This window comes from Symphalangus syndactylus, chromosome 11 (assembly GCF_028878055.3).
Source record: "Symphalangus syndactylus isolate Jambi chromosome 11, NHGRI_mSymSyn1-v2.1_pri, whole genome shotgun sequence".
Taxonomy (NCBI): domain Eukaryota; kingdom Metazoa; phylum Chordata; class Mammalia; order Primates; family Hylobatidae; genus Symphalangus; species Symphalangus syndactylus.
Genome location: NC_072433.2, coordinates 68,337,653 through 68,364,417, shown reverse-complemented (window position 1 = coordinate 68,364,417; position 26,765 = coordinate 68,337,653). Strand labels below are relative to the sequence as shown.

General features: G+C 37.2%; 1 protein-coding gene across 3 annotated transcripts in view; it reads right to left on the bottom strand.

The window, feature by feature from the left end:
* MSH3 (mutS homolog 3) overlaps window positions 1–26,765 on the bottom strand; it is a 235,127-nt gene that overhangs the window by 74,997 nt on the left and 133,365 nt on the right. For all 3 annotated transcript variants that reach the window (XM_063612172.1, XM_055298178.2, XM_063612173.1), the window contains 2 exons: window positions 24,191–24,298; window positions 19,008–19,119 (listed from right to left, as the gene is read on the bottom strand). In XM_063612172.1, coding sequence (XP_063468242.1) covers window positions 19,008–19,119; window positions 24,191–24,298 — 220 coding nt within the window. The remainder of the gene's footprint in view (window positions 1–19,007; window positions 19,120–24,190; window positions 24,299–26,765) is intronic.

Here is a 26,765-nt window from a genome sequence, read left to right as displayed (position 1 = left end):
AGAACATCCCTACTAAATTCTTGCAAACATTTAAGAAAGAAATAGCACCAATATTACAAAAATTCTTCTAGAGAACAAAACAAGAATTTTTCCCAAATAATTTCAGATTTGGATATCTTATCAAACCTGATAAGAACATTACAAGAAAATTACAGACCAATTTCACCGATAAATATACACGCAAAACTTATTAAACTATTAATAAGTCAATCCAAGGTTATATAAACCATTTAGAGCTTTTGAGGAATACAAAGTTGGTTTAATATTCAAAGGCCAATCAATGTAATTCACCACATTAACAGAATAAAGAAACCATACAATTATCTCCAATAACACAGAGGAAGTATTTGATAAAATTCAACATTCATTTGTGAAAAAAACGGGCAGGAGAGGGAAATAAAAATAAAAGGTATAAGCGTTGGAAAGTAAATAATAAAACTCATTATTCCTATAAGTCATGATTGTGCTCCCAGAAAATCCAAGGAAATCCATAAAAATTGAAATCCATAAAAATTTTGGATACAAGTTCAGTATTCAAAAATCAACTTTTCCCCTATATTTTAGCAACAAATACAGGTTGAGTATCACTTATCCAAAATGCCTGGGGACAGAAGTGTTTCCAATTTCAATTTTTTTTATCTTGAAATATTTGCACTATAAATAAAATCTAAAATGCTCTGAAATCCAAAGCTTTTTGAGCAACAATATGATGCTCAAAAGAAATGCTCATTGGAGCATTTCAGATTTTAGATTTTCAGATTAGGAATGCCCAACCTGTAATTCAAAATAAAACATTTTTTAATGATACAATTTACCATAGTATCAAAAGAAATCAAATACCTAGGAATAAATCTAACAAAATGAGCAAGACTCTACACAGAAAACTACACAACATTATTGAAAGAAATTAAAGAAGACCTAACTAAATGAAGGAATATATCATGTTCATGAACTGGATGACTCAGTATTATAATGCTACAGTAATTACAATAGTGTGATTTGGCACAATGACATACATATCTAACCAGCAGAATGGAAAGCACAGAAACAGATTAACATGTATACAGTTCCTTAACTTATGACAAAGGTGATATTGCGGCACAGTAGACAAAGGACAGCCTTTTCAACACAGTATGCTGGCAAGATATGGAGAGCAATTTGGAAATGCCTAACAAAGTTAAAGATTGTGTACATTGGTCTAGATGACTCAGCAATTCCTCTTTTAAGCATCTACCCAAGAAACATACAAGTGCTCAAAAAGGCATGTATAAAACTGTTCACTGTAATATTGTTTGTATGTATTTGTAACTGACAAAAATATAGATAATCTAATTGTCTATTGTTAGGAAAATAAATAGATCTACTTGTACAACTGTTAAAACAATTATTTACAATGCAGAATATTAAGATAAGCTCAGTGAGACATTACTGTATCTTTTTTAAAACACACAAAACATGATTATATGCTGCTAGTTTATATATATATATATATATATATATGTCAAACAAAAGAATAAAAACCATGCATAAGAATAATAAATAACATCAGGATAACGGTTACCATGTAGGTTAAGAGGTGAAGATGGAGAAAAAGGAACAGCAGTTAATTATGTATGACCTTAGCTGTATCTGTAATTTTTTATTTACTTTAAAAAACTCCTAAATATTACAAAACATCAATCTCTATGACATTTGTGTGATGGGTAAATAGGTGTCTGTTATACTGTTTTCTATACTTTTTCATTGGCTGAAATCATAAAAAATCAAATAAGTTTTCTTAGTTATTTCATGGATCACCATCACAAACAATTCAATAACTCCTCACAAACACATTTACGTAATTTAGGAATAATTCACATAACTTCCAAATAACATTTTGTTATTTGGACTTCAGAACATTACCTACAAATAAAGCAATAGAGAGAACTACAAAATGGAAAGTGAAAGAATGTAATGCCAGAGAGAATGTAATGTAAGAATGTAATGCCAGAGAGAATACCGCACATAAGGGTTATGTGTGTCATGCCAAGGCTCCCTGAACTGTGACAGCATTGTTAAAGGAGCTGTCTCAAATGGGATTACCAAATTCAACAAGCACATGAGAGTGACTAATGGAAATGCAGAAATAGAAATGTTTTTAAATCAGTAGTTTAGAAAAGATATCAGAAAAAAAGAAAAAATATACACTTTTTATTTTGTAGAAACCTTATGCCTTTCAATACCTTGAAAGATAAGAGTATTCATACTTATTGTTCAATTTGGCTTTTTCACGCAATGAGAATCAGTGACTTGACAGTGTATTCTTTAAAAGTATTAACTTGGTAAACTAAAATAATTTAATACAATTTGCAGTGGTAAAGCATATTATAATACCATTTAGAGTTAGAAGACTGAGGTTCTGTTTCTGGCTTAGCCATTGGCTAGATACATTTCATTTTCTCATCTGTAAGATTTAATAATAATAGAAATCCTAGCCTTATGTGCATTTTGTAAAGTTTAAAACAATTAAGAAAATATATATATGAAATTCCTTTGAAACTATAAATGCTGTAATCATTTTTACAAATCATAAATTCTTAAAAATAAAAGATGCCAAAAGCAGCCACATGAAGTCCCAATGCCCTATAAACTACTTAACTGAAACAGAAGAAATGAACTAAAACAAATGAAAATACATTTGGCTTAGGCCTAATGTAAAAGTCAGATGTGAAACTTATTTGAAGGCCTTGATGAGTAAAATGTGTATGGCATTTACATGAATAGAAATATTACTCTCTTCTGAATTTAAATTGTGTGTATATATATATGTGAAAAAGATGTATTACCCAAAGTGAATTAAGTCTGACACTTTCCAATATTTTCAAAAGGAATAACATTTTTTATATTGAACTACACAGAAACTGCTGGCTTTTAAAACTATACAATCATGTATATGTTCTTTGAGCATTTCATTTTTCTTGAATTTAATAGAGAATGATGAAGTTTTTAGTTTATTTGAACTTTAGGATTTCAGAGCTAACTGATATACAAAAATCAATTCTTTGTATACATAGAAAGAATATCATATAAAAATTTAGACTTCACAGATCTAATATTTAAACCATGTTTATTTAGCTGGGAAACAGGTTTCTTCCCAACACCATCCACCACCAAGTGATGAGTGAGTGAGAGAACAAAATGACCCTTAGACAACTTCTTCAACCAGGTCAAGGCTAGCTACCAAAAACCTGCAGCAAACACAGGCTTAATGGTGAAATGGTAGAACCCTTTCCTTAGGTCAATCAAGACACGATATCCACATTTTCCTGGAGGTCCCAGATAGAAAAATATGACAATAAAAAGAAATAAAAAGGCATTAGGATGAGAAAGGACAAAACAAAACTGTCATTGGCAGATCACATAGCTGTCCACAAGGAAAACCAAAAGGAATCTCTATACAAAGTATTATAATTAACAAGAGGATCTCTAGCAAAATGGCTAGATTTAAGATCAAGATGAAAACTGAGTTGCATTTTTCTATAAGAGCAACAAATAATTAGAAGACAACTGTAAAAAAGATATGACCTATATACTAACAAAAAGTACTTAGTAATTAATCTAATAAAATATGTAAAAATCCTTTATAGAGAACACTTTAAAACTTTATTGAAAGGACTTAAAACCAAAACAAAAATACAGCAGGTCCTCAAATAATGTCATTTCATTACAAAATTGATAAGGGAAAAAAAATTCCCAGCCTGACCACTGTGTTTGCACATTCTCCCTATGCCTGTGTGGATTTTCTCTGGGTATTCCAGTTTCCTCCCACATGCCAAAGATGTACAAGTTAGGTTCATTGGTGTAATAGCCCCGGTCTGAGGTGGGTGTGTGTTAGTGTGCCCTGTGATGGGATGGCATCCTGTCCAGGGCTGGTTCCTGCCTGGTGCCCTGCACTGCCAGGATAGGCTCTGGCTACCCATGACTCTGAAATGGAATAAGTGGGTTGGAAAATGAATGAATACAAATGATTGTCAAGTAAAAATTCATAAGGCAGGTGGTAATCATACAAATGCATGACAATAAACTGATGTAACACAAAAGCGATAAGCAAGTCTGCCATATGTATTACTTGTTTATGAGCTGCATGGTAGTAGGAGGTGCTTATCACAATTTTCACTATGCAAACATTTACTCCTTGATTTAACCCACCATCACTATGACCTCTGTCACTCCCTGATTTACCAAAAATTGTGTATCCAATAATCTTATTTGTTTTTATTAATCTTTCATAAACATATAGTTCATACTTATTTCAATGTTTAATATTAGAAGTGCGTTGGGTCTTTATTTAGAAGTTTGATGATGTTTTCTGTGGCCAGAAATATGACATAGGAATTTAGCTTTGTTTATATCTATTAACCTATGGTAAAATTGGTTTCATTATATGTCATTTCACTTAAAGTTGTAGTTATTTCCTTTACCTTTTCTTTTTTTTTTTTTTTTTCGAGACAGGGTATTGCTCTGTCACCTGGGCTAGAGTGCAGTGGCACAAACATGACTCACCGTGCCTCAACCTTCTGGGCTCAAGAGATCTTCCTGCCACAGCCTCCAGAGTAGTTGGGACCACAGGTGGGTGCCATCACATCTGGGTAATTTTTTTGTAGAGATGGGGTCTCCCCATCCCAGGATGGTCTTGAACTCCTGCGCTCAAGTGATCCTCTCACTTCAGCCTCCCAATGTCCTGGGATTACAGATGTAAGCCTCCATACCCAGCCAGCAGTTTCCAAATACCTATTGATAATGTTAAGTGAGGACTGACTATCTACTGTTTTCATGGAGGGACATATTCATATGTTCACATATGTATCATAAAGATGTCAACTCCTCCCCAAATTGATCTATAGGGTCAATGCAATTCCAATAAAAATCTCAATTTTTTTCCCCCAATTAACTGAGTAAGTTGACTCTAAAATAAAGAGAGGAGCAAATGTTAAATAGAAATCAAGAATTCTATTAGAAAAATAGGTGGGGAGAACTTGCCCTACAGATGTAAAAAGTTATTATGATGCTATAGCAAATAAGCTTGTGTGATTCTGGCTTGCAGACAAACACTGACCAGTGAAAAGTAAGAGTTCAAAATAGCCCCATAAAAATGTGGAAACTTAATATATGATAAATAATTCCATAAACTGATGGGAAAAGGATGATTTTAAAACTGGTACAAAACAATTGATTATCCATATAGAAAGATATGAAATTAGATTCCTAACTCATATCATGTATAAAAATAAATTCTAGACTAGGCACGGTGGCTCACACCTGCAATCCCAGCACTTTGGGAGGCCGAGGCGGGCAGATCATCTGAGGTCAGGAGTTCAAGAGCAGCCTATCAACATGGAGAAACTCCGTCTCTACCAAAAATACAAAATTAGCCAGGTGTGGTGGCACATGCCAGTAATCCTAGCTACTGAGGAGGCTGAGGCAGGAGAATCACTTGAACCTGGGAGGCGGAGATGGCAGTGAGCCAAGATTGCACCATTGCACTCCAGCCTGGGCAACAAGAGTGAAACTCCATCTCAAAAGATAAATAAATAAATAAATTCTGAGTAGATTGATTAATGACTTAAATTTGAAAATTAAACTTTAAAATGTTTATAAAAAATTATAGGAGAATATGTTTAAGACCTCAGGGATTGAAACAATTTCTTATTTAAGGCACAAAAGCATTCACCCATAAAAGGAAGGACTGATACATTCAACTTCATTAAAGTTAAGGCTTTTTTTGTCATCAAAAGGCATCATATTGGGGCCGGGCACGGTGTCCCACGCCTGTAATCCCAGCAGTTTGGGAGGCCAAGGTTGGCAGATCACTTGAGGTCAGGAGTTTGAGACCAGCCAGGCCAACATGGTGAAACCCCATCTCTGTTAAAAAAATACAACAATTAGCTCGTGGTGGCACATGCCTGTAGTCCCAGCTACTCAGGAGGCTGAGGCAGGAGAATCGCCCGAACCCTGGAGGTGGAGGTTGCACTGAGCCAAGATTGAGACACTGCACTCCAGCCTGGGCAATAGAGTAAGACTCCATCTCAAAAAAAAAAGGGAGGGGGGGCATCATATTGAAAGTGAAGACAAAAAATTACTCCAAGTAATCTCCTTTAACTATAAAACATACATTCCTCATCATTTAAAAGTTCTGTGATACAAGTTCAATGTATTTAAAGTGTAGAGTATCTCAAATTTTCTAATAAATAAATTCTAATGTATATTTCAGTATTTAATTGTGTGCATTAGGGGAAATTTAGATGATTGAAAAGTAAAAAATAATATTAAGAAGAGTATGGAGAAGTTTTTTCCACCACTCCTTCTAAAATGGCTTGCCCTGGCCGGGCGCGGTGGCTCACGCTTGTAATCCCAGCACTTTGGGAGGCCGAGGTGGGCGGATCATGAGGTCAGGGGATCCAGACCACAGTGAAACCCCGTCTCTACTAAAAATACAAAAAATTAGCCGGGCGTGGTGGCGGGCGCCTGTAGTCCCAGCTACTCAGAGAGGCTGAGGCAGGAGAATGGCGTGAACCCGGGAGGCAGAGCTTGCAGTGAGCCGAGATTGAGCCACTGCACTCCAGCCTGGGTGAAAAAGTGAGACTCCGTCTCAAAAAAAAAATTAAAAAAATAAAATAAAATAAAACAAAATAAAATAAAATGGCTTGCCCGATCACTATGTTTGTTTCCCAACCCACATACCAGTTTTAACGCTCTTGGCTGTTTTGGTCTGAGGTTAGGTAGCAAGGCTACAACTTTGAGAGCCAGACACTGCTGAAGCAGGCAACAGAAATATCAACACGCTCAGTGCTTTGCTTTGGCATCTACTGAAACATGAAATATGATGAAAGTTGTTAGACTAGAACAAACTTCAAATAAAAACTTCACTTTCTGGAGATGACGGGTGGATTCCTGTGGGTCTTTTGGCCCAATGTATCAGAAAACAAACATTACAAGGTAAGTCATTCTGTCTTCACTCCTGTGACAGTGACCAAAAAGATCCCTTTTGTTGAAGGCTAACAAAGAACAGGGCTGCCTAATCATATACATATCATTAAGGTCAAATTAATTACTTCCCTCCCAGAGTTTCATTCACTATTGCCAGGCATGGTGGTATAAACAATGATAGCCTTTCAGGCTGGATTGGCCACCTGCTGACTGTAGACCCTAGGACCTTGAGTGAACATAAATGGTAGTCAGACAGTGGTCACCACGGGCCTTGGGTAAGACCCAGTGTTCTGCCGGCTTCAGGTCAGACCCAGTGCAGTCCCAGTGGTGGTGGTCACAGAGGTGCTTGAGTCACCCCTCCCTCAGTTCTAGGTGGCTCAGCAGAGACAGGTTGCGTTTGTTTGGGGGAAAGTAAAGGAAGAGAACAAGAGTCTCTGCCTAGAAATCCAGGGAATTCTCCAGAATATTACACAAGACCACCAACGTGGTACCTCTAAGAGTCTATAAGAGCTACAGCATTACTGGGCTTGGGGTGCCCCCTAATACAGACACAGCTGCAGTGACCACAGATTTAGATCAGAACACTCAAGTCCCTTTGAATACTTGGAAAGCCTTCCCAAGGACAAGTGCAAACAAAGCTAGACTGTGAAGGCTACAATAAATACCTAATTCTTCAATGCTCACTGGGACAGACCTGAAGCCAGTGCAACACTGGGTCTCACCCAAGGCCCATGGTGACCACTGTCTGACTACCACCTATGTTCGTTCAAGGTCCCAGGGCTCTACATAAACTAATGCAAAAAATTGAAGAGGACACACAAAAAGGGAAAGATATTCCACATGGATGGACTGGAAGAATAAATATTGTTTAAGTGTCCATACTAACTAAAGCAATCTACAGATTCAATGCAATCCCTATTAAAAGACCAATGACATTCTTCACAGAAATAGAAAAAATAATCCTAAAATTTATATGGAAACGCAAAAGGATCTGACTAGCCAAAGCCATCTTAAGCAAAAAGAACAAAACTGGTGGAATCACATTATCTGACTTCAAGTTATACTACAGAGCTATAGTAACCAAAACAGCATGGTACTGGCATAAAAACAGACACAGAGACCAATGGAACAGAACAGAGAACCCAGAAACAAATTCACACACCTACAGTGCACTCATTTTTGACAAAGGTGCCAAGAACATATGCTGGGGAAAAGACAGTCTCTTCAATACCCCCATATGCAGAAGAATGAAACTGGACTCCTGCCTCTCACCATGTAAAAAAATCAAATCAAAATGGATTAGAGACTTAAATCTAAAACCTCAAACTATGAAACTACTACAAGAAAACATTGGGGAAAATCTCCAGAACACTGGTCCTGGGCAATAACTTCTTGAGAAATATGCCACAAACACAGGCAACCAAAGCAAAAATGGACAAATGGGATCACATCGAGTTATTAAATAAAAATCTGCACAGCAAAAGAAACAATCAACAAAGTGAAGAGACAACCCACAGAATGGGAGAAAATATTTGCAAACCATCCATCTGATAAAGGAATGCTAACCAGACTATACAAGGAGCTCAAAGAACTCAACAGGAAAAAAACTAAAAAAAAAATTTTTTTAATGGGCAAAAGATCTTAATAGACATTTCTTAAATGAAGACACACAAACAACAAACAGGCATATGAACAGGTGCAACATGACTGATCATCACAGAAATGCAAATCGAAACTACAATGAGATATCTCACCCCAGTTAAAATGACATATTCAAAAGACATGCAATAACAAATGCTGGTGAGGATGTGGAGAAAAGGTAACTCTTGTACACTATTGGTAGGAATGTAAGTTAGTATAACCATTATGGATAAGAGTGAAAGGTCCTCAGAAAACTAAAAATAGAACTACCATATGATCTAGCAATCCCACTGCTAGGTATATATATGCCCCAAAGAAAGGAAATCAGTATATCGAAGAGATATCTGCACTGCCAAGTTTATTGCAGCACTATTCACAATACCCAAGATTTGGAAACAAACTAAGTGTCCATCAACAGATGAATGGATAAAGAAAATGTGGTACATATACACAATGGACTATTACTCAGCCATAAAAAAGAATAAGATCCTGTCATTTGCAACAACATGGATGAACTGGAGGATATTATGTTAAGTGAAATAAGCCAGCCACAAAATGATAAACTTTGCATGTTCTCACTTCTTTATGGGAACTAAAAATTAAAACAATTGAACTCATGGAGATAGAGTAGAAGTATGGTTACCAGAGGCTGGGAAGGGTGGTAGATGGTGAAGAAGGTGAATGGTCCTTGGGTACAAACATATAGTTACATACAATGAATAAGATCTAGTATTTGATAGGACAACATGGACAACTATAGTCAACAAAATTTATTGTACATTTAAAAATAACTAAAAGTGTATACTTGGATTGTTTGTAACATAAAGAAAGGATAAATGTCTGAGGTGACGGATACCCCAGTTACCCTCATGTGAGGGTAACATTATTACACATTCGGTGTCTGTATCAAAATATCTCATGTAATCCATAAATATATACACCTACTATGTGCCCCCAATTTTTTTTAAGAATATAGGAAAATATTCATGTTATAATATTAACTAAAAAAGCAGGATATAAAAATTTTATATAAAAAAAGGCTATTTCTTTAAAAACTTACAAAGAAAGACAAAGGAAACATTCCAAAACGGTAACAGTGGCTGTCTTTGGAATTCAGGAGCAATTTCCTCCCTTTCCTTATATTTCAAATCTTAATCTAACACTTATTTGTAAATGGATTCTATAGCAATGAGAGTATTAACAACCATTTTTTCATCGAATGCATACTATGTCAAGTATTATACAAAAATTTTCACTGTGGCGTCAATTTCTATGAGAGCCTTGATAAGCAAGAAAATGACAGAATGTGAAAATAAAAGTATAAATATGAATAAAGAATTGGCCCACAAAAGAAAGGTGGTTTCTAGTGTGGAGTTTGGACAAGCCAATACACCTTTCTAGGCTTCAGTTTCCTCCCCTCTAAAATCAAGGAGTTGAATTAAATAAGATCTCTCACCCTAAATTCAGGTACATTGCTTGAATATGTGGCCCTGGGTGGAATGAAAGAGCAGGAATTAAATTGGCACCAGAGCTCTGTGCCAGATTTGTTTGGAAGATGAGAAGTTGTGGAATCCGTTTGCATGAAGTACCTGGGAAAGTGGTGCATGGTGAACCTGGTCAGACTTGGGGATACTGTTGTAGAGACAGATTTTTTCCAGCCCCCACCACCCCCGCCCCAGAATTTGAGGATGTCAAAGAAGAACTAACTTCAAGGCTTTAGACGCTAAATGTGTTCAACCCACTAAACTCAAATATTTGTAGGTGACAACATGGTGGCTTTCTTAGTAAGCCCTAAGAGACTGCCAGCAGGAGATAAGTTGTACATCAGGCACTCTAGTAAACACCAGCGGGAAAAAAGACACAAGACTGTGAAGAATCAGGAGGTCCACTAGGTACATAAAACCTCCTGTCTCCATGCTCAGTGCCACTGCCCAGGCAGGTGACTGCAGTGCCTCCTGTTGGGTCTTCCTGCTTCTCCTCTGCCCACAATCCACTCTCCATAGGGCAGCCAGAGTGACTGTCATAAAAAGTAAAACAGAACTTGTTTTTTGCTAAAAGCCCTCATCCAGATCCTCAGAGCACTTCTAAGTGTCTAAAGGTCACAGTCTAAAGGCCATGTCTGCCTCCGATCCATTCTTCTACCACCCTCCACCATGTTCACTTGGTGCTAGCCAGACTTGATTTCTGCTCCCCTTCCACCTGCCAGAATATAACATGCTCATTCCTGCCTTAGGCCTTTCTACAGGTCTACACTCAAACATCAACTCCCAGGACACACCTTCCTTGACCACCTAATCTACAGATGCCCCTCTGCTCTGTCATTCTCTATCACATCAGCCCATTTTATTTTGTTTTCAACCTTCTCTGAAATTACCTGAATTTTCTTGCTTGTTTATTACCAATCTCACTGCTAGAAAGTAAGTTCTCATGAGAGCAGGAATCGTGTCTTCTAGTTCATCCCTATTGCCTAGAACAAGGCTTGGCACAAAGAAGGCACCCAATAAATAGATCAAAGAGATGAATGTAATACACAAAAGGCATTACAGCGGAGATTTCCACCATATTTACATTTCAAAAACAATCATTTGCTTTCTCTATAAAAATCTGTCAGGAATATATGACCCCCTTGTTTCCACAGTTCCCAAGACGACACAGTAAGTAAGGAAATGGTCAAGAAATTTCACTCATCTAATGTGCTAATCTCTCTCTTTTAGAAAGATCATGCGTATTTGAGGCAGCACACATCAAGGGTTCCCAGATATAAAAGATACATAAAATCTATCGGCAGGACCAGTTAGTATGAGCGAATGTTCTAACCAAATAGCCAGAATCCAAAAGTTGGCAATAACCACCTCTCCACCCACTCCGGAGCCTACTGAGAATACCAGATTGGCCTAGACAGTGCCCAAAGCTGGGCTAGCACCAAGCCTAAGGAGGCCACACACAGAGCAAGTTCTCAAGAAACTAAAGAGGGATGAATGAATTAATTAATGACAGCAAACAAAAGCTGGAAGTATTGCACTGAAGGGACTATGTTGCTGGATAACAACTAGAGAGGACTGCCTTGGCAAACCTATGGAGAGACTAGAAGTACATTCTTTTAAGTGTTCACTTTAGTATTGGCAATATTTGTCTGAATAGCATCAATCAATAAGATCTTAGTATTGTTTATCCAGTATCTAAACAGTGAGTCAAAACTTGTGAAAACTAAGCAACTTCCACATAGAATGTCAACTTCTGTGGGGGAAGAGAAGATCTAAAAATAAAAGACAAACTTCAAGGTATCTTAAGAAAATCACAGATAACAAATGCCAGGCACTGTGCTAATGATTTTATATGTATCACTTCATTTAGTTCTTACAACAGTGTCACAGGGTAATACTAATATTACTGGATTCCCATTCTACAGGTGAGGAAACAGAGGCCTGGAGAAGCTAAATAGCTTTCCCAGCAATGTAAAACAACTAAGTCACAGAACTGGAATGTTAAGTGAAGTTCATCCTCTGACATGCCTCAATGGGGACGCTTGCTCAATGACAGGGAATCATAGTCACTACTAAATAGGAGAAGACATGCTTTTGCTCCATGTGTTCAGCATTGAGTACACTAGAATGACGGACAGTCGTAATATCCCTGAAGTCAGGAGATGTACAGCAGAAAAAAATAAAATTGTCACATGTTAATTTCTAAGACCTGAAAAGCTAATTTTCTGTAAAAAAAAAAAAAAAAAAGTGCTATCTTCCTTGACAGGTATAAATATTGACAACTGTCTTTAAAGAATTATGGGAGAACTATTTTTATAACAGCTGCAGACTGCCGAAAAAGTTTGGTAGTTTCAAAGTGTTTTATTCCTCGAAAATGTCAATCAACAGCAAGTTATGGTAAGAGACTCTTGAGTCAAAGCCTCCTCCAGACAAGCTCTCAGCCAAATCTTTGCACTTTTAAGCCAAGGTGAACTAGAAACAGAAAGAGGGAAAAATGAAGCTGGAGAGCGGCACCAGCTGCATGTTGAGATGCCAAAGTCAGGACTTAAATCCCTCCAACACCTGGATGCTGCCCAATTTACATTCCCCTGGGTGCGAAGGCTGGCTGTGACCCAGCTCAACCACCTCCTTTTACAGATGAAGAAACTAAGGCCCAGCAAGTAATCGTGGTCTATCCAAAAGACAGTGAAATGACAGCAGAGCAGGATTTTAATTTAAATCTCCTACCACTGTGAGCCGCTTTCCCACTACACCTGTGTAACAAAAGTAGTACGTGAGAACTTTAAAAACACAGCAAAGAAAGTGCTCTAATAGAAAGGGATTTTTTTCTGGCCAGAGGATGGTGAAGGCTCTCAGGAAGAGGCAGTGTTTTGTTGGGTCCTGCAGGAACAGTGTGAGTCCAATCAATGCAGACAGGTAAGGGGTAAGAACAGAGGGGAGGGCCATTCTGGGCAGAGACAGCAGTGCAGGTCAGAACACTTTACCAGACAAATGTCCTTCTCTATCCATTGTTTCAGAAGCAGGAGAGAGGAGAACCAGAGGAAAGGGCTGACAAGAAAACAATATTCAATTGCCATTAATATTTCCTAGAATTTTAATCCATGGGCCCGTGACTCAAAGATCATGCTATGTGAAAAACATCTTTACAGCAGAATCTGTGAGAATATAATTTAGCCATGGAATTAAATTAAGCTTAAAGCTCAGACATATTTTATGGTATGCATTATTAGTGTTCTGCTTGGTAATTAGGCACAAATTGTCAACAGCTTATGAATATTACTGTAACTAGTCTTTTAAACTTTTATACAGCCAAAGCAAGTATTTCTGGGCCAGCTAGACATTATTTGTACTGAGATAAGGGAAGGAATTGGGAAATCTGTCTTTGTCCTCATCTTTACCAGCTTCAAGTACTTGTTCATGTAACAAACGTGTGAGCATCCATTCCATACCACATGTGGAGCTAATGACTGAAGCACCCCAGGCCCAACTTGATCTCACAAGAAGGGACTGTGACTAGCAATCTCAGTGTCTACCCTGCCCCAGCAATAAAACACCTGGGCTGTGAATTCTGCTTGCGCTAGAGAGCTACAGGGTTCAAGTGCTTCCTGGGAATCTTCCTGTTCCGCACGTTTGACTCATTTTCTTCCCACCCAACAAACTGAGAAGCTGTCAACACTCTTTCCCCTCCCCTCCATTAGTTGAAATTTATTTTATACTAAAAACAAAAACCCTACAAGTAACTGAAAACCCCAACTTTAACTGTTGAAAATCCATCCACTAAAAAAAAAGAGTCATTTGGTTTAACAAACAAACAATCCTGGGAGAGTTGAGATTGCAGTGCGTACGCTGGGGTTTCCCTAAGCAGCAGTCCTGGGCTGCCTCACAAGGTGACAGGGGTGCCAAGATACTGACCCCTTAACCCACAGGTGGCAGGTGGGGCTGGGGCGGCCACAGTCCCTGGGCCAGCCTCCCTGGCCTCTGAGCAACCTCTTCCTTCTCCTTTTAATCCAGTGTTCCATTAAAATACTATCATTTTCTGTGTGATGCAAAGTGAAAAAGGTTGGAAAGCACTGGCTTGCCTTAAAATATGTTTATGTTTTGGGAAACAGTTCAAGATGACCCAACCTGAGTAACCTCTGGCAGATCATTTCCCCTTTCTGAACCATAGTTTACTCAGAAGTATGAAGAGGTGGTTACACTAAAAGATCCCAAATTTCCCTTTTAGTTTGACAGTAAATTATTCTGTAAATTGGGGAAATCCCCATATAATATCCTGAAAAATAACATTTTGTGTAGAAAATAAAAGGCAAAAATTTCAAGTGAGACTTGGAGACCGCTGAAGGCTTCTAGCTAATCCTTATTGATTTAATAAATCTGATTAGGTGCCAGCTATGTGCCAGAGAACTATGACTGATCCTGGGATTACACATAGGTGACAGAGGTGTAGTCCCTGTTCTCTTCATGCTTACAGTCCACTGGGAAAGGCAGACAAAAAAAGAATGATTATAATTTGGTGGAATAAGTACTGAGATGTGGAGAAACAGAGTGGTGAGGGTATGTGAGAGGGTTACCCATCCCAGCTGGGCAAAGGAAGGCTGAGTGCAAGAGCTGACATCCAAGGCAAGACTTGAACGAGCCAGAGCTGGGGCGTCGGGTGGGCGGTGGGTGGGTGGGTGGATGTGGGAGTGTGTGAGGCGGGAGTGGGTGGGGTGGGGAAAGATGACATTCTAGGCAGAGGGAACACCATCTGCCAAGTCCCAGAGGCACAGTGACTTGGGAACGACATGAAGTCCAATCTGGCTGGAGTGTGAAGCATGAATTCAAAAGGGAGAGTGGCATGGCAGGTTCCAGAAGCCCTGTGGCTGCAGAGTAGAGAATCCATGGAGGTGGGCAGGGTGGAGGAGGTAGCTCCAGCGGTGACCACATGTATAAATGCTTGGATTATATAGTGAATCAAGGAAGGGGACAAAAAGAAAGAGGGTTTTAAAAAGTATTCTTAAAACTGGGAGAGGAAAAGCGGGCAGAAAGTTGGCTTATTCAGAAGCACTATAATAAGTTCATGTAATATGGAATACAGAAAAGTATACTTATAATTACATGTACAAAGCACCAGTTCTTAAAACCACATGATTATCAAAAACAACAATGTCATTTAACTTTTAAATTATCTTCAGGGTATATTTCATAATTAACATCCATAAAATATTTTAAATTGAATTTTACGTAAGTTCTTTCTCAACACTATCCCTATATATAAATTTTTACCCTGAAAAATAGAATGCACTTCACCATAGCAACAGTTCTATATCAACTCCTACTCATGTTAGAAAAAGCATATGTAATAGAAATGAATATTCTGGAATATTCTGAGGTGCCTGCTTGAAAAAAAATTACTCCATTTATTTTGTAAAGATTTAAATATTTCAAGGTTTCTTTAAAACATTATTGTAATTAGACAGAAGGCTATTTTAGCTCTTCAAGTCTTGCTTTATTAAAGTGTAACATACTTTTTAAAAGAAAAAGAAAAGAATGAAAAAGGAAAGAAAAAAATAAAGAAGTCAATTCCAAGGGTAATATTCTTGGGGTCAAGTAGATGGGCATGGAAACAGTAACAGGAAATTATTTTAAGAAACTTACAGTTCTAATATTTAGTTGCTTAGTTTACATTTAACTTACATTACTTTCTCATGAAAAGCTATATCCTACTGGTATTATGAGAACTGAAAAAAAAATTCTTATGTTGACATAGTCTCCTTCTTTTTTTTTTTTTTTTTTTTTTTTTGAGACAGAGTCTCGCTCTGTTGCTCAGGCTGGAGCGCAGCGGCCTCCTGGGTTCAAGCAATTCTCCCGCCTTGGCCTCCTGAATAGCTGGAATCATAGGGAGGCGCCACCATGCCCAGCTAATTTTTACGTTTAGTAGAGACAGGGTTTTGCCATGTTGGCCAGGCTGGTCTCGACCTCCTGACCTCAACTAATCCTCCTGCCTCCGCCTCTCAAAGACATAGTCTTCTTTTTAAAGACAATAAAAAGATTGGTACTTATTAACTTGTTTGACTAACACATATAAAAATTTCCTAAAAAGAATGAACAAGTTTACGGACATTGGGTCTTAGGTTGCTATGATATGGATGTTTGTGTCTCTCCCAAATTCGTATGTTGAAATCCTAACCCTCAAGGCAATGGTATTAGAAGATGGGGCCTTCAGGAGGTGATAAGTTCATGAGGGCCTGAGAGAGACCCCTTACCCCTTCCACTGTGTGAATACATGGGTAAGAGACCCTTTACCCATTCCACCACGTGAGGTGTCATCTAGGAACCAGGAAACAGGCCCTCACCAGAAACTGAATCTGCTGGTACCTTGATCTTGGACTTTCTAGCCTCTAAAATTCTGAGAAATAAATTTCTGTTGTTTATGAGCTACTCAGTCTATGATATTTTGTTACGGCAGCCTGAACAGACTAAGACATGCATTATATATTACCAACAAGTCTTGTTACGATATGAAAATGCAATATTAAACTAGATGTCATTCAAAGTATTTCCCTTCACATCCCCTTCTCATGGCCAGCCAAATGCACCATGCCACACATCTCTGCCACCTTTGCTCACAGCCCGAGGTAGAATACTCTGTTACAGTCCCAGCTCGCTACTATTCTGAGCTTTCTCTGACCTACATTCCAAATGCTCCCCTACATCTCAATTCTTTCACTGTCCTCAGAAAAGTTCCTTAGTACTTCTGGTTCTAACCACCTTGCTTAACATTTCCTTCACACACTAAAATGAAACCTGGCTGGCTGTTTGTTATTCCCCTGCAGCTCTCTCATTTGGGGGCTGACCTTTCTGCCACATCCAACCACGGACCATGTACCTCAGGGTTCAGGGTTCAGAAGTTCTTCTTTAGGGCTTTACCACTGTCTGTCCTCAATCTAAGCCATCTATAAACTTCAGGATTCCCAATCGCCATTCCTTGCAATCTCGGACACCTGGATCCCTGTTGTCCTCTATGGCATATCTTGCTGTTATCTTAGATTTCAACATTTACACAGACAACTTTTTCCCAAACTCTGTTCCTTGATCTCTTCATCTCCAAAGACCTTCTCCCTTCTGCTACCCACCTTCCATAGCCATACATAGGATCTTGCCATCACTCAGAAGAACAGCACATTTGATATCTGAAAGCCAGGCATTTTATTCTCTGACACCTTCTCTTTCACATAACTACTCCCTACATATTAATTTTTTGACCCATCACCATACCATTTTACCCCATGTCCTTGACCAAATTCTCATCAGGTTTCTCTGAGCCCTCTTCTGGACTAGTTCTCAACTTTGACCTATAAAAACCTACAGACTTTGAGTAAAAATGATTTTGTCCACCCTCCCTACTTAGAAGTTAGCCCACTAGCATAGTTTCTAACAGCTCAAGGCTGCATCCTTAGGATGATCCCAGCCCCACTGAAAGTACCTGCCTGAGAAAGCTCAGTGCTGCCAGGATTCACCATTCCAGCCAAAACTTGGTGACAGGCAGCCAGATGCTGAAGCCCTTCTTAGAACAGTTATCTTAGAAAGCTTGCAATTATAAATACTTTTTCTGCCCCTTTGGGATGTAAATCTATCACCCTGAATTGTCTTCTTAAGGACCAGAGAGCTGACTCTTTGAAATGTGGTATAAGCAAACAATTAGTAAACCCAGATGGGTTTCAAATAACCACACCTCACTCGCTCTCCTCCCCCAGCTCATTCCCTTTCCCTGTTCCCTCATACTCCCTTTAAAACACCCAGTCATCTACGCCAAAATGAAGTCAAGTTCAGTTCACACCGGACTCTTCCCTATTGCAGGAGTATTACCGAATAAGATCAATCCTTACCACTTCAGTGCCTAGCTCCATTTAGCTTTGACAATGGAACTCAAACACCCTGCCACCACTTCACTATTTTTACCCAGCTTCTATCACTCTCTTGCTAGTATTCTTAATCTTTTAGGGGGAAAAATGCAAATTTCTTGATATGAGTGAACTGGCCTCTTCCTTATCTCTGAACACTTCTTTGTTCACACTCTGCACTCCAACCTTACTCATCATCTTTCAGTTCCTCGAATTCCTCCTGCTATGCTTCACTTCCAATATCTGCCATGCTGGTTCTTCTACCTGGAATACTCCCCTTCAATGCCTTGGCTTGCACTGACTCATTCTTCAGTTGGTATCTCATCCCTGGGGAACATTCCTCAATGCTTCCCTGCCCTTGGGTTAGGCCAACCTGCTACCTATCCCCAGGCCCTCCTGGTCTCCTCTATCATGCCCTGCACTAAGCTGTACTGCACTAGCCTATCTTCTCTGCTATACAACAAGCTCTGTCAGGGCAGGGAAGAGTTCTGTCTTGCTTACCACTCTCTGTTCCTAGTACTTCATTACCTGAGACACAGGCACTCAGTAAGTATGTGTTCAGTGAATTAAGTATTCAGGATCATTTGTGTTATGTAAGAGAAATCCAGCCCCTATAATGAAAATTCTCATCACTGGAATCTCCAAAGGCATCTCTGATTCTTTCATAGAACATCTGAAAATAGTCACAGTACAAAGGATGGAACACTACATGCTAATACGAATTTGCAAAACTATGGAATAATTCCAACTCTATTTGCATATTGGGTATTTACAAATGTAAAATATTTTTATTGGGTTACCTAGGATAACTAATTAGAACTAAACCTTTAGTTACTAAACCTATTGATAATCTTGCATTGGAAATAGCACCAATTCCACATTTCGTGGTAAATATAAAACTATGTCCAGGCTTAGCCTATTTAAAGCCAAAGTTGAAATTTGGGTAACTTTTAATTATAAAAATGTTTCTTTGGTATTTAAAAAGTTTGGGATGTTATCATCGACTTATTTTTTGGCACAATATGGTACTTACCGATAAATCTGTACTGTTTGGAACATATTGATCCTGTTCTCCCAGCAACACATCAATCACAGGGTGCCTTCCATTTTTTATTACGATTTTTCTTTGTTCTTGTACAGTTGGTCTGCAAAAAGAAATATGTTTCAATTTACTAGACGTGGAAATAGCCTTAAAAAAAAAAACTCTAAGATAGCATGAAAAATTTCAGTACTCTGTTTGTATGACAGAAAACAAAACTTTAAACATAGATTTTAAGAATATATGTCCAGAATAAAACCTTGAGTATAAAAGTTAAATTTGAAATATAAAATCAAAATTGGGAAAACATTTATTATTATAATAGTGCAATGAAGCACATACTTTAGAAGAGTCTTATAAATGGCTTCACCCTTGCAGTTTACCTTTACAAGATTTTTTTTTTCTTTTTTAAGAGATAGGGTCTCAGTGTGCTGCCCAGGCTGGAGTACAGTGACTATTCACAGACACAATCATAGCACACTACAGCCTCAAGCTCCTGGGCTCAAGTGATCCTCTTGCCTCAGCTTCTCGAGGAGGCTGGGACTATAGGTGCATGTCACCATGCCGGGCTTTATTTTTCATTTTTCTATTGTTGTTGGAGATCAAACCAATATTTTCATTAATAAAGATAACAGTTCAGATTATTACTACTTATTTTCATTAATGAATATAATAAAGTAAATCACATAAAATTATTTCTAGATGTAATTATTAATATAAATTATGTGTTGGACTTGGAAACGAAATGACCTAAAATTTTCATACGCTGTTCAATTAAAACATCTTTCTATGGTCTTTTGTATCTTTTACTTTGACACAAGAATCATTTTTTGGCCTCGTTGTTCTTTATGTTTTTTAAAGACCTCTATATCTGTTTTATCTTCAGCTTTAGCTGTGTATTCAAGCACCTCTGAGCCCTGCCCTACTCTCAGCTCTCCTTCCCAGATGTTACTACTAAGACAAGCTTGGTGTCTACCCTTTCTAACCTTCTGTGCATTTATGTTTATGTATGCATCATACTGGTTGTGATTTCTTTAGAAAAGTCATACTGTAATATATCATTCTGTAACTTAAAAAATTCAATAGTTTATTTTAACTCGCAGTACACACACAGAAAATAGATTTCACCATTTACTATCTGGATTTAATATATTCCTTTAAAGTCATTTCACAAATAATTTTACAGAAATGAGAATAAGGGGATAGTAAAAAAAAAATCAACCTCATGACAAATTTTAATAAGAATTTAAACACAGCAAATCTCAAAAGTTTTATTACATATTCTCCTGGTTTTCAAGGCATATATATCTGAAATGGGTAACACATTCTGAATGTCATTGCTCATCAGCCGTCAAGCATGCATCTGGAACATATTCATTCATAAATACTAAATTCCAAATTTCAATATATTTCTAATGGGTTCTAGAGCTGATTATTTCTGATTCTTTTCACATTTGTATCAACAAAAATGCAAATACTTGAAAAGTTTTTGAAATCTTTTAAAGCTCATAATTTTCTTAAAGAGATGGTCATCTTTGCTCCATAATTGCAAAATATTTTCATTTTTTGACTTATCAACACCAATTAGAATAATCAAATGAGTACCTTTATTTCTACTTCATCTATATCCTTTCAATCTCCTGTCTATAAATTGTAACCTATAAATTGTATCAAGTAAATTTAGTGAATAAATATTATAAAAGAAGAATACTATCACGTCTTTCAGCAAAACAGGACAGTCCAGGTTCTTGTCACCAAATATTACATGATGAATGTTTCCTATTGAATGACTAACTGGACGAGAATAACGGAGTTCATTTTGCCCTTACAAATATATTATTCACATACCAATTCTTGAGTTTGAGAAAATTCACCTAGGATATTGTCTGAGCATTCAGAATCTCAGATTTTGCTGATACATGAAATTTCACCATCACCATGAATATCTCTAGGGCGCTGGTTTCTTTCTCTTCACATTCATCATCTGATTAAGCTAATAATTATGAAAAGCCTTCTGTCCATTTTGTTCTCTTTGCCTTTATGGGTGAACAATGAAAAATTCTGAATTTTCAACTGTGTTCAATGAAAGTTAGAAGCAGACTCCAACTGTGGCATCTGCACTCTTCTTTTATACCTTCTTGGAAGATGATGTAACATGGGCAACACAGTAAGAAAACAGAAGGATGATGTGATAGTGATTTCTCCCCTCACTTCTGTATCACCATTCTCTCATCTTCTTTTCATTTTAGACTTTTATAGCATAGTTGAAACAAATGATAAACAATGTTAAAACAATTCTCAGGATGATGAAATAACAAAATGTTCCAAGACAAAATAAGATCACTAAAGATCCCAAAATGCATCTTACATTTATAAAAGAATCCAATAAACCCACATGGTAAGTGTAAGACAGAATAAGTTTTACTCTCCTTTTTAAAGGAAAAAAAGTAAACTTTGTCTTTGTTCTTTAGATGGCCTTTAAGAAACTGCAATTAGGTTCAATAGGCCCTTATGGTAGAGTATACTGAAGATCACTTCTTGTCAGATTTTCAGCATTCTTTCAAAGCTGCTACACATTTTCCACTGTTAAACATTTAGATTGCATCCAAATTCTTACTTATAAACGATGATGCAATGAACAATCCTATACACATCTCCACGTGTACATGTCCAAGTGTTTCCCAAAGCTACAGTAAATTTTTTAAGTGGGATTCCTATGTCATAGGGTATGCATATTTTTTATTTTAATAGACAAGAGTAGATATACCAATCTACCTTCCTACAAGCAGGAGATGAAAGGTAACTTGTTTTCTCATATCCTCACCTAAAGTTGGTATTATTAAACTTTCTAATGTTTGTCAACATAACAGGTAAACAGCGTTATCCCACTGTTTTAATTTGCACTCAGTGATTACTAAGATTGAACAGCTTTTCATCAGTTTCTTGGTGATTCATTGGTCTTTTTCAAAAACATAATATCCTACCAACGACCTCCTATAGTTCTTTGACTCAGAACTTTCATGTGTAACCACATTTCTGAACTTACTCATAACACCAATAAATACTACTTTCCTAAATTATTCTTCTTAAATATATCTGGCTAATAAAATCCCAGATGCTCTCACATTTTGCAAAGAAAGTGACTACAGGACAGGCGCTATGGCTCACACCTATAATTCCAGCACTTTGGGAGGCCAAGGCAGGTGGATTGCTTGAAGCCAGGAGTTCGAGACCAGCCTGGCCAACATGGTAAAACCCCGTCTCTACCAAAAATACGAAAATTAGCCAGACGTGGTGGCACATGCCTGTAATCTGAGCTGCTCAGGGGGCTGAGGCAGGAGAATCCCTTGAATCTGGGAGGCAGAGGTTGCAGTGAGCCGAGATCGCACCACTGCGCTCCAGCCTGGGCCACAGAGTGAGACTCTGTCTCAAGACAAAAAAAAAAAAAAAAAAGAAAGTGACTACAGTGTCTTCTGAGTAAATAATCTGAAATCATCTGATGGAGAGAGACACTTAAAGTTATGAAAAAAGGATAGACTTTGGATTTTAGAGTGTAATTCTGAAGACAAGATTTTTTATCTAGGTGGGTTACAAATTCATTGTAAAAGAAAAAAATGAAAGTGTTTGTGACATTAATTTTAAAATAAAATCCTAGGTGCTCTGCCAAGTGAAATCATTATATAATATTCATGACACTGATATGATTTACCAGGAAGATTTTCACTTTGGAACAAAATTTTAAGTGATTTATTCTGCACTAAAATTTACATCGACTTATTCTGTTGCTATCAAAATTATATAATGACAAAACGCTTCCTGGCAGAATAGGACGCAAAGGATAATTCACAGAGCTGGGAGGATACACTAGGATAGAATACGCATAGCAGGAAAGACAGGGGAAAGCATACTGACGACATTTATGGCAGTGAAGGGAATAATCTAGATGCTTCCTGGAAAGAATAAAACATTTGGACTTGAACAATTTTATTTAATTTTATATTTTTTAAATTGAACCTCCTTTTTTTTTTTTTTTTTTTTTTTGAGACAGGCTCTTGCTCTGTCACCCAGGCTGGAGTGTATGGGCACTATCATGGCTCACTGTAGCCTCAAACTTCTGAGCTCAAGCAATCCTCAACCTCCCAAGCAGCTGGAACTACAGGTGTGCACCACCACACCCAGCTAATTTTTTAATTTTTGTAGAGATAGGGTCTCAATATGTTGCCCAGGCTGGTCTCAAACTCCTGGTTTCAACAGATGTTCCTGCCTCAGCCTCCCAAAATGCTGGGATTACAGGCATGAGCCACCAAGCCTAGTCTTACTTTTTCTTAAGTATATATAAAATTAAGCTTTGGAAGACATACAACTTCTATGAAAGCTTTGTCTGATTTTTTTTTTTTTTTTTTTTTTTTTTTGAGACAGAGTCTCACTCTGTTGCCCAGGCTGGAGTGCAGTGGCACGATCTTGGCTCACTGCAACCTCCACCTCCTGGGTTCAAGCAATTCTCCTGCCTCAGCTTTCTGAGTAGCTGGGATTACACGCACGTGATACCATGCCCAGCTAATTTTTTTGTATTTTTAGTAGAGATGGGGTTTCACTGTGTTAGCCAGGATGGTCTCGATGTCTTAACCTCGTGATCTGCCTGCCTCAGCCTCCCAAAGTGCTGGGATTAGAGGCGTGAGCCACCGCGCCCAGCCATCTGAATTTTAAAGTTAGATTTGTTTGTGCTAACATCCTTTATGAAAAAGAGAATAAATACTCCATGTTGGGATGTTTAGAGGTCAATAAAGAATAGTGGGATGAATATGGGCTCTTAACAAAAGGAACAGATCACTAAAATGCCCCCTAGTCCCTATCTTCTCAGTCTTTTCTTGCCTAATCAAACTTTTATAACTATAAAAGTGTTCAGGTAAAAGCTAACAAATGAAAAGAGTGCTGAAACTATAAAAATGTCACCCACATAAACTTTAACATCTGCTTTCATTGTACTCAGTGACAGAGCAAGCAAGAAATGAATTTAATTTTCAAATCAAGCTATATATGTATGACATTCAGCTTTCCCAAGAGCCTAACACATTTGAGTAATTGTAATATTTTATAATAAAGACACTATAATTAATTGAATAATGTCATCTTATCTAAAGCACTACTAATAAAGGAGAAAATGAAAAATACGTTACCTGCAGTAATCTCCTTGCTTAGCGACCTTGGCCAGGGAGAAAATGCAGTCAACAGTTGCTAGGTGATGCACTGCTTTACACAAGGAGTGATAATGTTCACTGAATTTCCTATGGAAGCAGCAGCAACAACAAAAAGGTGAGCAAACTGATTTCTTAGACCTATAATAGCTCTACAACAAGCAATCACTTTATCAACTAGTGTAAGCATACAGATGATCAGCAGGCATTCCTAACAGTTAAGAGAGATGGAGATTACACCAAACAGCTTTACTTTTGAATATAATAACTAAATTATTGAGGCTTCTTTTGGTTTTGTATATAAATTTAAAACAGCTTCTATGTAAAGATATCAACTATTAAGAACATATCACAGATTTCATCTGACCCTGACATTTGAACTTCAGACATAACATAAATATAGCAGTCATTTTCATTTCGCTTCAATAACATCATGAAATATTCATGTGGATCAGCTTCCCTTGTGCTTCTCCTTCATAGCATCCTCCAAACCCAGAATAACAGTTTCAATACGTTTCTCTCACACTAAACTGGAAGCTTCTTGAGAGCAGATTGTCTATCTGATTAATCCATTGTAGACCTAACACCTAGTTTATAATGTTGGCATAAAATAAATAGTGTAATAAATATTTATTGAAGACAAGGGGAAAAGGTACTTTTTTCACTTATCTTCAGTTATCTTACTAATAATGCATACAAAAACTAAATTTTAGATTTGTTTTTTAAAAGATAATGGTCATTGCCTCAAGTCTCTGGCTACTTAAAACTATAATACTTGTTGATCTAAAAGCCTAAATGGCTTTTAATGAAAAACTTATTAGGAAAACATACATAAATACTTTTTTCTTTTTTCTTAAATTATTCCATTATCTCATATCATCGTATTTTATGTCAATGTGTGTAGTGTCGTATAAATTGTGGACATCTGTATGTAGTGATCAATTGTGGATGTGTGCAATGTACATAATTAAACTACAAAAAGGACCCAAAACTTATTTTTTAAGAATGGCCAGTATAAAGTATCTTTTTAAGTAACAGGAAATATATAGCTGAGCTTAAATCTTTATAGTAACTACTCTGCCTCCAAGAGAGATTAAGAGGTTGTTCAATTAAAAAAAAATTTTTAAGTAGGTGATAAGTCACAAATTCTTCAAAGACTGGAAAATGAGAAAATGTAATTAACTGTAAATAGGTCCAAAAGGAAAGCTGAAAGGAAAACAAACATTTATTAATCAAAGACTATGAAGAAGCCACTATATATTTTTTCTTTACAACAACCATAAAGGTAGGTCTTCATTACCTAAGTTTTACAAATGAAGTTCAGAGAGAAAAAGCAGTTAGCCTAAAGCAATTGAGCCTAGACTCAAACTGTCCTAGACTCAAACTGTGCTCTTCCTATCACCCTACCTCACAGTGCAATTTTACAGACTCCTACTAGCAACTTTCCTTACTTTTGTGCATACATAGAAATAAAATAGAAATAAGGTGCCTACTTTCTACATTTAAAAAATAGTGTAGCTCAGATATTCTGTACGACCTTTTAAAGATGATCCAAAAACGAGAAAAAAGATGACAAACGGACAATAAATGCCTCTCTTAAAAAACATTTCTCTATTGTAGTGTGGGTTTCAGAAATGTTGAGACAGTCTGTTTACTATTGAAATCCAAAGATTTCTAGAGTGCTTCCTAGCTTGAAAAAGATATCCAGATTACACTACTAGAATGATAGACTATTCCTGTATAATCATTATGACTTTTTAAAACTGTAACTTCTGATATTTCTAGTATTATTAGAATAAGGTACTGTACATAAATGACTGTTTCCAGATACTAGAAACAACATTTTAACTATCCAGCTTTATTTCTGTGTTTTTTGTGAACTGAAAAATATATTCACAGTATACTGTATACTTACTTGCTGAGTAGATAGAACATAATGAATATAACTTATCTATTTCTCACTGAATTAAAGTTCATCAAAACAAATAATATGATTCCCATCAACAGCGTTAGAATCTGTGCAAAACCCCAAACACAAAAGGGACAGGCCCCTGGCATCAGACAGGCAGCCCTCAGTCACCACTTTAAAATGTGGAGGGAAGTGGGGATGGCTAATGGGTCCAAAAAAATAGAAAGAATGAATAAGACCTACTATTTGATAGCACAATAGGATGACTATAGTCAATAACTTAATGGTATATTTTGGAATGGCTTAAAAAGTGTAACTGGATTGTTTGTAACTCTAAGGATAACTGCTTGAGGGGATGGATACCCCATTCTCTGTGATATGCTTATTTCACATTGCATGCCTGTATCAAAATATATCATGTACCCCATAAATATATACACCTACTATATACCCACAAACATTCAAAATAAAATAAAATAAAATAAAATAAAATAAAATAAAATAAAATAAAATAATGCTCTCTAGTTTTGAAGATGCCACATGTTGCATTGACCTAACTGTCCTGGGTGTTTACAGTTAAGAGTAACCCTAAACCCGGAGTGGCTGCCCACTGACTTTGCCTTGTTATTCCTGCTCTGGCTTCGACTT